This window comes from Olea europaea, chromosome 19, assembly GCF_002742605.1.
Source record: "Olea europaea var. sylvestris chromosome 19, O_europaea_v1, whole genome shotgun sequence".
NCBI classification, from domain to species: Eukaryota; Viridiplantae; Streptophyta; class Magnoliopsida; order Lamiales; family Oleaceae; genus Olea; species Olea europaea.
The window spans coordinates 1906533-1918238 of record NC_036255.1 but is presented as its reverse complement, the minus strand read 5'-3'; the positions used below and the strand labels follow the sequence as shown (position 1 = coordinate 1918238).

The 11706-nt window shown below is 34.2% G+C and overlaps 1 protein-coding gene across 1 annotated transcript; it reads left to right on the top strand.

Moving 5' to 3' along the window:
• The first annotated feature begins 7137 nt into the window (after window positions 1-7137).
• LOC111368470 (spermidine hydroxycinnamoyl transferase-like) lies at window positions 7138-8872 on the top strand. The gene is made up of 2 exons (XM_022989715.1): window positions 7138-7632; window positions 7786-8872. Exons 1-2 carry the CDS (start codon window positions 7211-7213, stop codon window positions 8708-8710), a joined length of 1347 nt encoding a protein of 448 aa, XP_022845483.1. The 5' UTR covers window positions 7138-7210; the 3' UTR covers window positions 8711-8872.
• Window positions 8873-11706: the final 2834 nt, after the last annotated feature.

Here is an 11706-nt window from a genome sequence, read left to right as displayed (position 1 = left end):
TCACCTTGTTCTTCTAGATTCGAAATATGAATTTACTGTTGGAAAATATATCTTGGCAAAGTGGGGAATGGAGAAGAAGTACAGAATAAAATCAAGAACAAAAAATGAAGATAAAGAAGGCCCAAACACGTAATCATTGTCTTCAAACAAAATTTGCCTCCTCTAGATTGAATTTGATGCTTACAGGGATCTAGGCAAACGGTTTGCGAGATTTATCAAGCCTCGAAGAAGATGTAACACGTAAGCACTAGTGATATCTTCCAAAACTCTAGAACACAAGGAGATGAATATAATAGAAAATTTTGATCTTTTGTTGAATGAAAATGTAATCGCCAAAATTGGTTTTTCAAGTACATAATAATGAACATTAACCACAAATACATAAATCTCAATGAGTCTCCACGAATTGATGCCCAAATCAAATGAAAAAGCCAGCAGAATTTAAAAAACAATGGCCATTAACGACTATAGTTTTGTCCTATACGGTCGCATAGGACAATCCTTGCGACTGCATAGTTGATTTAACGACAGGGCCATTAGGCCCTACATATGGCTATGCGATCGCATACCATTATGGCCTGTGCGGTCACATAGTTCACATCTATAGCCTCCAATTTCATTTCCAATTCCATGCACTTTTTATTGATTGGTGGACAATATTCCAACAATCCACCGCTTGTTTAATATTCAATATAATCTCATATTTAAAATATACAATTCTCATGCATAAGAATTATATATATTTCGATTTCAATCTAACCATAGTGTAATTCAAACAAAGTAAAATCGAAATAAAAAGGTAGCATTGAAGCTTTAAACCAATTATTCCATGTGACACTACCGATAAGAACACACAAAAGTATCACACGTTCTCAAGTTCATCAATCTTGCTAGCGCTAATATGGCCTTGTGCTCAATCTCTTCGATAAAACTTTTAAGAAAGAAACTCTAACTCTTTACTGGAGTGGCTCTACCTCAAAGTTCATCCAAGTGAAGTTCTTCCAGTATCTTTGTTACTTTAAGAAATATTTGTAATTCTTACTAAATTTCATTGAGAGCTTAAAGCTTATCCCCTCAATTCAGTAACAACTAACATTATTTGATTAGAATAGGGTTATCATGGATTTATAATGCTGAAACTATCCATATATCGAATGATTTGTTATTACCCTTTGAACTCATGAATTACTTGTTAAGCAATGACATGTAGGGTTGTCGTCATTGGTAAACCTTTTAGTTTAAGAGTTTCAACCTTATCCCACTTGAAGTAGAAGTTACTATATTTCTATTTAGAGATTTAGTTAAAGGATTCGCTAAATTCTCAATTGACTTAACATAATTCAGGAAAATTATTCCACTTTTGATTAATTTTCTTATGTAGTCATGTCTTAGACTCGTACATCTAGACTTCACATTGTATACTTCGTCATATGCTTTTGCTAACGTGACATGACCATCACGAATGATAGGAAATGAAGATATGTTCTTCGATGCCAAAGGTATCTCTATAGTAGATCCTTAAGTCACTCAATTTCTTTCTCAATTTCTGATAACGCTACAAATTTGTATTTCGTAGTTGAGTATGTTATACATGTCCATTTCTTTGATTTCCAACAAAAAACTCTTTCTCCAAGCGTAAACACCCAACTTAAAGTAGATTTACTTTCTCCTGTATTAGATATCCAACCAATATCTATAAATCCATCTAATATAACCAAAAATCTAGTATATTGTAGACCTAAGTTCTTGGTTTTCTTTAAGTATCCAAGAACTCTTCCAACGACCTTCAATGTTCATTGCTCGATTACTAGTAAACCTACCAAGTTTACTAACTGCAAATGTTATGTTCAGTTTTGTGCATTGAACTGCATACATTAAACTTCCTATAACACTTGCGTACTCCGATTGAGCAACTGTCCTCCCATAATTCTTCATAAGTTTTGAACTTGGATCAATGGGATTACTATATTATTTTATGTTTTGCTTGAATTTATTTATCATATTCTCAATGTAATGTAATTTACTTAATTGGTAACCCTACTAGTTTTAGTAAATTTGATATCCAAAATCGTATCCACTTGTCCAAGGTTTTTCATCTTGAATGTGAAAGATATAAACCTCTTTATTTCTTCTATTCCATTCATGTGATTACTTATATTCAACATGTCATCAACGTATAGACAAATAAATATTACATAATTTAGAATTCAAACATTTATCTAAACTATCATGTTTAAAACCAAGTGATATGATAGTTAAGTCAAATTTTGCATGTCATTTCTTAGGCACTTGCTTCAAATCACATAATGACTTTACTAACTTGCACACCTTATGTTCATTATCGGGTAGAGCAAACCCTTTCAAGTTGTTACGTATAAACCTTCTCATCGAGATCCTAATTCAAGAATGCCATCTTGACATCCATTTAATAAACATGCAGGTCATATTTTGACGCTAGTACAAATATTAATTTGTGTTATTCTAGCTACCGATGAATAAGTATCAAAATAATCTATTCCTTCATTTTGTCGACAACCTTCAACTACTGGTTTAGCTTTAAAGGTAATAAAAGAACCATCAACATTATACTTTCTCCCGAACACCTATTTACATTCAATAGGTTTGGATCCGAGTGGTAGACAACAAGTTATAATGCATTGATTAACGTAATTGAATCAATTTCATCTTTAATTGCTTCTTTCCAAAAGACGTTATCACGAGAAGCCATAGACTCTCTATAAGTTTCAGGATCGATTTTCATTTACAGAACAAAATGAATTCTTCTTACAACATTCTTATCACTTCCATCTGCTAAATAAAAGGAAATAAGTTGAGAGTCAATTTCCCCCGATCCTAAAGACTTTTCAATTCGAGTTCTTTCGCTTCTATGAGGTTCACTCGATTCATCATCATATTATGTTCCACTAGAGTTTGAAATTTCCTCATGAATTTTCCTTAGGGTGCATTCAATTGCGAATATGAAATTTGCATGGAAAGAAAATAAAATCAAGACAATTCCATTGCCTAGAACTTCTTTGTATGGAAATTAGTAATTAAATGTGTTTAATTGATTTAGTTTTCTATCTAAAAAATATTATACTTGTCCATTTTTTATTAAATGATAGATGAGAGAGAATGAATAGATAAGAGAAAGTGAATTACCTGAAAAATAAAAATCACCTATCCCTAAAAAAAATATTTTCCTTGTTTTTGAGAAAAATATGGTCACGTGATCAAAAGTTTAAAAATATATTTCATGGAAAAATTTGTCAATTAAGCACCTCAAAAGTATGAATTTTGGTGGAAAACATTTTCCATGAAAAATAAAGTCAATCAAACAAAGTATTAATTCATTATCTAAAAATACTGAATTCTCAAATAACTCCACGTTACTGGATTCAATAACCATATTGGTCTTCAAATATAATAATCTATATGATTTGTTATTACCAACGTATCCAACAAAAACACATTTAATCCCTCTTAGACCCAACTTGGTCCTGTTTAGGTTTGTGTTCTTACAATAACAAGATACCCCCACACTTTGAAATACCTCATGTTAGGTGTTATGCTTGCTGCAGAACGGAAATCTGAGATAATTAATCTCCTTGCTGATGGGAAGCACCTCCCTTCTCACCTCTTCCAATATGATCTTTTGTACAAGATCCTCCTACGATTGATTTGATGGACATATCTACAGCGAGTGCCTAAAAGGTCAAATTATCCATCTATATATTAGATATCAGACCTAAGCTCTAGGGTAGCCACTTTTCAGAAAATATTAAACGCGGATCAGCATATGATTGATAGAGCGATGCTTAGGAGGAAATACCTCAATCATCAAGAGTGTCTCTTGATCCAATGGTGATAATTTCTCATCTTGTGTTATAAAAACTCATAGTTAGTGTCAATTGAAAGTATTACAATTTTACACATTCAAAGTAAGGTTGTTCTTTCCCGTTTTCTATTATCTTGTAAACACTCAGTGGTCATATACTAATGCGGCTCACGTCTTATGACCATCCCAAAACCAATTATGCTACTAAATTTGACTGACTTAATCGTTAGAGTGTTTGCGATCGCCTCCCCACCATCAAAAAAGTCACGAGCTAATAACAATTTGTCCAAGTGTGCAAGAGCTTGTTACAAATTACGTTAAAAAAATTAAAAGGATAAGAGTTATGCTGGGTTACCAGGTAAGGTTTTACAGAATCTCTATCAAACAGACACAAACATGTGGATTGGGAATTTTTTGGGTCATTTTTTAATGAGGCGAGGAACCAATCTCATGTGAAGAATATGTAAAAGATATGTAAGAATGATCCTCTACATCCATCAAAATCCAAAGGATAATTTGCACTTTGAAAAAGTTAAAAAGTCATAAAAACCAATAGCACTTCCTTCAACCTTATTAGAAAAGTAATATAACTTCATAGGTACGTTTTAACTTTTTGCATTGGGATTACGAGAAAAGTCTTATGAGACAGCCAACAAGTTTAGCGTGAAAAATTTTTCAACGAATGTACTGGAAAATTATAAGGACAAGAATTTCTTAATTTCCATGTTTTCATGCCAATCTGGTCGACGACACAACTTCGACAGCGGTGCTGGCACGTGCACTAGAAACTTCACCTAACTCTCCTCCAGTTTTCATGGCGGCTAAAGAGGTCACTATTAATATAATATACAAAAGATTGTCAGGCCACCTAAACTCAAAGGTAACTAATGAATAAATTAAAAAAGAAAATAGATTTACTATTGAAACTCCAGTTGTCATCCACCATACTAGAACACTAAAATATTCACATTATAGGGCACATCACATTTATAATAATATTGCCAAAGTAGTTAGATTAATGTCGACAACATCGACAATTAGTTAGAAAATCATGAAATATGAATAAGACTTTTGACTGAGCATCTAAGCACAGGCAAATAATTGTGATATATCTTTAATATTTTTAAATTTGTTGATAACGTAATTAATACAAATGGATTAAAGTCTTCGCAGCCAAATTATATAAATTATAAGCATGATGGGATTGCCTCCCGGGACATAGCTCAGTGGTACAAAGGACAAGAGTGAGATAGTCTCAATTTTGCTGACAGTCGCAGTGTGAGGGTTCGATTCCTGAGATATGGAATTGAACTCTTTGTGGGTACCAGTGTATAAGCAAGTTCTTGTTCCCTGACCTGTTGGGGTATATCCAGCGATTTACCTCTCTCACGATACTCCAGGGACGAGACGGTGGGGGACCTTCAAGATTGGGGTTCAACCTTTTTATAAACATGATGGGATTTTTGATGATTTCGTTGGACGTAAAATCACACACGTTATTAGAAGAAACTTCTTATTAAACACACCAGTAACATTGGATGATTAACATTGTTCACATTCTCACCTTTAGAATATAAAAATATTATACGACAATGACGAGGAAGTTTAGTGCTATTTGTTCCCCAGTTGTTCTACCTACTCACTCAAGGGGATTTGCAGGAATGTGGTAGCTGGGAATTTTCGTGTGTTACTTCGCTTCATCTTGTGCTTGAAAATGACTCAATTGTATTATTCCCTTCGTGTTTTGGTTGGACGAGAAGACTTCAAATTTATTTGGAATTTAGTAAATAATTTCTATATCCCTGTCAAGAGAAATTTCAAATTATTTTTGTTTTTTCAGTTCATTATGTTGAGAAAAGATGAATAAAATTTCACATTGGCTAGAATGGAGTAATTAACTGAGTTCCAAGGACTAGGCCACATCGACTAGCATGGCTGGACATTTTACACATTAAACTGCAAAAAGGGCTACTGACTCGGATTGCTAAACGGGTTGTCTTGGTATTTGATTTTTTTTTTTAAATAAAAAAGAACTAATCCAAATCAACTTGGCTCGATTTCACCCAACCCGTAAAGTCAGTTGATGGTAGGATAAAGCCTGAACCTGACCCAACCATGGTCACTCGTATCTAACTAGACATAGAATAAGCTTTTGTGTAAGCTCCATTTTTGTTTAATAAAAAAAAAAAAGAGTTTTGTAATAGTGCTTGGAGAATATGTGATTAAATAGTAAGTAAAAAATTTAGCTTGCACGTAAAATTATTTCATTTGGAAAATGTGAGATTCAAAATGAATTTGAGAAAAAAAAAATTGAATTTTTAGATAACGAGGCTCAAATAAAGGCTAAGAACAACTCCAATGCTTGCCTCAAAATGGTGCAAAAGGCCAAAATGCACCCAAAAAATGGTGCGAACCTCATTTAACCATGCACCGTTGTTTGCACTATTTTGCTACAAATGAATAGCGTGGGCACTCAATATGGTGCAACGCTATTTCTTTGGACCAAAATGGTACAAAATTCGTACATTTTTGTCCTTCATTTGGGTATGGAACAAAATTTTCTTCCTTGATGTCTTTTTCATTTTTGTTTTTTTTTTGTTTTTTTTTCATACAACAAATTTTATTATTATTATTATTATTATTATTATTATTATTATTATTATTATTATTATTATTATTATTATTATTATTATGTACATTTTATTTTAATTATTTAATCAATAATAATTAAGGAATGAATTAAAATAAAATGAATTAATAAATTTAAACGCAATTATTTATTTAGTACATTTTTAAATTTATTAATGAATTCAATACTTTCGTTAACTAAACGTCATTATTTATGTAGTGATAAAATAGATAATTAAATAATTTTTAAATAAATAAGTTGTTAAGAACTAAAAAAAATAATGAAACATTATTCATTTGATGCAAATTTTGATTTTTTAGTTGGAGATTATTTTTAGCTTGATATAAAATCTGCACTAAAATAGTGTAAAATTGATCTCAAATTTTAGTGTATTGGTTGAAGATGGCCTAGGTAATAAACTTAAAAGAATTGAACTGTTGACCTAATAGAGTAACATTTTGAATTGTAATCCTAATTTATTATAATTTTTTTGATAGTTTGAATATTCTCCTTGGTTTTCCAATTCAATAATATTGTAAAGAACGATGAAAAAAAGGTTAGGTCTAAGGAAAATAAATGACAATTGGCTTGATGAATACGTAGACGGCTAGAGTCGATCAAACTTTTGCATGCTATATTCAACCTTCTGCTTTATATAACGTTCTTCCTCTGTTAGCTATTGCCATTTTTAAATCCTCTCCCTCTCTCTCTCCCTCTCTCTCTCTCTCTTCTAGATTGGAAAAATGGTGACCTTCAAGGCGACTCATATCGTCAAGCCTGCTGAGCCAACTCCGGAAGAGATTTTGTATTTAAATGCTTGTGATCAAATTAAGGACATAACCCACACGCCCACAATTTATTTTTACAGAAATAATGATAAGTTGGATAATGGAGATGCTATTGGCGTATTGAAGGATTCATTAAGCAAGGTTTTGGTGTTATTTTATCCACTAGCAGGGCGGCTGAAGTGGTCGGGGGAAGGCGGCAGCCGGGTGGAGCTTCACTGCAATTGCAGAGGAGTTCCTATTCATGAAGCTGTGTCGGAGGCGACGGTAGAGGATTTCGGGGATTTCACCCCAACCCCAGAAATCCAGGCACTGATTCCATCAGTAGATTACACCACTCCGATCGATGAAATACCCTTGGTCATAGTGCAACTTACGAGGTTCGAAATTTTTCTAATTGTAGTTTTGATCAATGAACTGATACTCCCTATTTAGCTTATCTTAAATACCAGAAATGAACTGCATAAATAAGGGTTTTTCTTCCGTCTTCCTACTTTGTTTGTTAAACGTGTTATGGGTTTCTTTTGCGACAGGTTTAAATGTGGCGGCGTTAGCATTGGGTTGGGTGTGTCTCATGTGTTGGCGGATGGGCCAAGTGCTTTACATTTTGTCGATGAATGGGCAAAGATTGCAAGGGGCGCAGAGCCCATTATTCCGCCATTTCTTGATAGGAAGGTTTTGGAAACAGATAAACTACTGGCTGAAGAGTTTGACCCGTCGGCGCTACGCCCACCGCCGTCACTGATCGGCGAAGAAGATAACATGGAGCAGCGGAAGAAGCCGATCACCGTCGCGTTTCTGAATCTGAAAAAAAATCAGATTGAAAAGCTCCGAAACAAAGCAAGCGAGGATCTGAATTTGGAGAACGGAAACAGCCGCGGGTATAGCAGATTTGAAGCCGTCGCCGCTCACATATGGCGGTGCACCAGCAAGGCACGGCGGCATGTGGCGGAACAGCCAACGAGTCTCCACTTCGTTGCAGATTTTCGCAACAAATTGCGGCCATCACTGCCCAAAAACTTCTTTGGCAACGCCCTCATCCGCGTTGAAGCCGCAGACAACTCCGGCAACCTCCTGTCAACTCCCATCGGCTCAGCGGCACAAAAAATACGCGCCGCCGTGGAAAAAGTAACGGATGAGACTGTAAGAGGGTATCTCGATTTCCTCAAGGGATTACCCGACGTGGGCCGATTCCGTTCTCTCGACAACAATGGGCGTCCGAAGGGAGATTTCTATGGAAACCCAAATTTGGCAATAATAAGCTGGACGGCGCTGCCGCTGTACGGCGCCGATTTCGGTTGGGGCAAGGAAATCCATATGGGGCCTGGATCAATGGGTTTCGATGGAAAAACTTTCATAATCCCTAGCCATGATGGTGATGGATCTTTCAATATAGCAATATGGCTTCAAGAAGAAAACATGGGTTCTTTCAAGAAATGCTTCTACGATGATATTTGATTTATACCATGATCACTTGGGTGCTTTCATGAAATGCTTCAACGATGATATTTGATTTATACAGTTATTTTTTTACCAGTCTTGAGCTTAATCACATTTGGTTTTTACATGAATTATGTTTGACCGGGCTTAGAAGTGGATTTTTGGACACCTTTTTCGACACTAGATAGCGTTCAAATCCCCATACTCTCTAAACATAGTTTCACACAATCTCTTACTATGTTTGATCATGGATTTTGAATCGAGGGCACAATCAAACTTGTAAAAAAGTTACGGGAAATTTTTCGTTCAAAAATTTACATCCAAAAAACTACACCCCATGTAATTTTGCATCCAAGTTCCAACAATTTACATGGGTATGACTTTTTTGAATGTAAAATTTCAAAAAAATAAAATAAATTATGTCATATCCTATGTAAAATTTCATTTAAATGATGTAAATTATAATGAAAATTTGTATTGCAAAAATAATAATAATTAAAAAGTTTTAAAGAAAATACTAATTATACATCTCTTTTTGAGATGCATGTTTGACGCATTTTTAAGTATTTTAGATATCTATTTAGACAATTCGATATGTAGTTCTCGAAATGAACTTCGAGATGACATAGGCGATTTATGAATTTGGCTAGCATACAATCGTCGAATTTTTTTTTCAAATTAGCATGTTATCGAAATTGTCGAAATATTAGTTTAGAATAACCTACTTTGACAAGTCGTAACATTTATTACAGTTGACCGTTTCATGCGTCATTAACAATGTAGAAAATTAGGTTGTGAGCACTTTGAAATGACATTAAAAATACAATATTTCGACATGGTGACTTCGAAAATTGTGACAAAAACGTGGGGAGAAAAAAAAAATGCCCCAAAGTTTGGTGGTCACGTGACCATGCCCACTTGTGTCTTTGATCATGTTCAAAAGTACGAGGAGGCCGGTTCAAACATTGTTTTTTATGCATTTATTAGGTTCAGCTTCTCACTATACTTGGATAATTGTATCATTAGTCTCCAACTTATTTTTCTCAAAGCAGGTTAATCCTCAATCTTCAAAAACTAACAGGTTGATCCCTAGTTTGACACTATAAGTGATTATCCCACGTTTAACTTTATGAAATCAATTTTTTTTTGTTGAAGCGATATTCAAAAATTTGAAATAAGACCTATTTTTTCGTGGAAGGTGAAAATCGAGAAAAAATTGAGGTGATTGATTCCTATTTGTATTTAAGAATGTAATATTTCGACTTTATTTGACATATCATAATGACTTCAAAAATTGAGACAAAACATAAAGAGAAAAAAAATAAAAATAAAAAAATTGGCCCCAAAGTTGGGGGGTCCACCACGTGACCCATGCCCACTTGTGTCCGCCCATGTGTTTGATCATGTTCAAAGGTACGAGGAGGCCGGCATTATGTTCAAACATTGTTTTTATGCATTTATTATGTTCAGCTTCTCATTGTACTTGGAAAATCGTATCATTAGTATCCAACTTATTTTTCTCAAAGCAGGTTAACCCTCAATCTTCAAAAACTAACAGGTTGATCCCTAGTTTGACACTATAAGTGATTATCCCACATTTAACTTTATGAAATCAATTTTCTTTTGGTTGAAGGCTTGAAGCGATATTCACAAATTTGATATAAGACCTGTTTTTCGTGGTAGGTGAAACTCAAGAAACAATTGGAGGAAATTGAGGTGATTGATTCCAATTTGCAGCATAAATGAGTGGACATTTCCACGATTGGAGCCTGGAGGAGGAAATTGAGGTGAATGATTTTGATTTGCAGCATAAAGAGTGGATATTTCAGTTACGAATAAAAGGATATTTTAATTCAACATAAATTTAACCATGACCAAGGCAGTGAGGAATATAGATTCTTTATTTTCCTCGCGGTTCTTCAAATTTTTTAATCTATTTTAAGCTCTTGTTTGATCCTCATTATGAGAGGAAAAATGAATTTTTGAATAGTGTATTGATGAGAAGTGTATGATTAAAAAATTAAAAAAATTTAAATTTATGTATAATATTATTTTATTGAATAATGTGTTATTAAAATGATGTCAAATCACTCTTGGCTTCGTTTGATTGATTTAATGAAGACTGTCACCTACGATGGATGAGTAGGACTAATTATGCAATTACTATTGAAGTATGAGAACCAACCTATGAGTCATTAATAAGTCGAAACGAATGTTGCCCTGCAATTTCGGGCGTCATCTTCTACGTTATCTTCTTGTGTCGAGTGTTTTTGTGGGATAGACGTTAGTTGACATGTGGGTGCCGAATCGATGTGATAGGTGCATGCATCAATCTTTCCAATTTTTGTTCTCTTATGATCAAATGTGACTTCAACTTTATTGTTGGGCTTGGCATGTCTTTTCAAAAGTAATAAAAAAAACAAAAACAAAAACAAAAAAGCTTTAAAACACTAAATTGCCTTTTCTTGTCTACTTGATTAAAACAACTTTTAAAGGAAACTAATTAATATGATTTCCTCTATAAATTATTTTGAAAGATGAAGCCTTTTATAAATTATATAACTTTCAATAATTATGATGTGAAAAGCAGACCAAACAAACCCGTTATATCTATGGTGTGATTGAGAGATTCGATAACATTCACTTTTTTTTTTTTTTTTTTTTATATCCAGGTATCCCAACTTACACTAGATTAATCCTGGACTCCCAAGACCCTTGCCCCTAGAATCTTGGAAGGAGTAACTCGCGGGTTATGCCTCAACTGGATCACAGGTTCCCCCCACCGCCTGTACACTTCTGCGCACAAGAGATCCTCCTTCAAAGGGATTGCTCCATACTAAATAAATCTGGCCGCAGATTCCCACCAGGATTCGAACCTCCACCCTACCGCTGGAAGCAAGACAAATATTGATTGATCCACCAGTTGAGCTGTGCCCCGGGGGGCCAACATTCACTTATTAGTACAAGTATTTTATTTTCATCTAATACTAGTTAAATATAATCGACGTGTTTGT

Bases quoted from the DNA above. Each gene is read 5' to 3' on its own strand.
- LOC111368470 (XM_022989715.1), top strand. From the start codon at position 7,211: ATGGTGACCTTCAAGGCGACTCATATCGTCAAGCCTGCTGAGCCAACT. The intron at 7,633-7,785 runs GTTCGAAATTTT...CTTTTGCGACAG, and splicing joins GTCATAGTGCAACTTACGAG to GTTTAAATGTGGCGGCGTTA.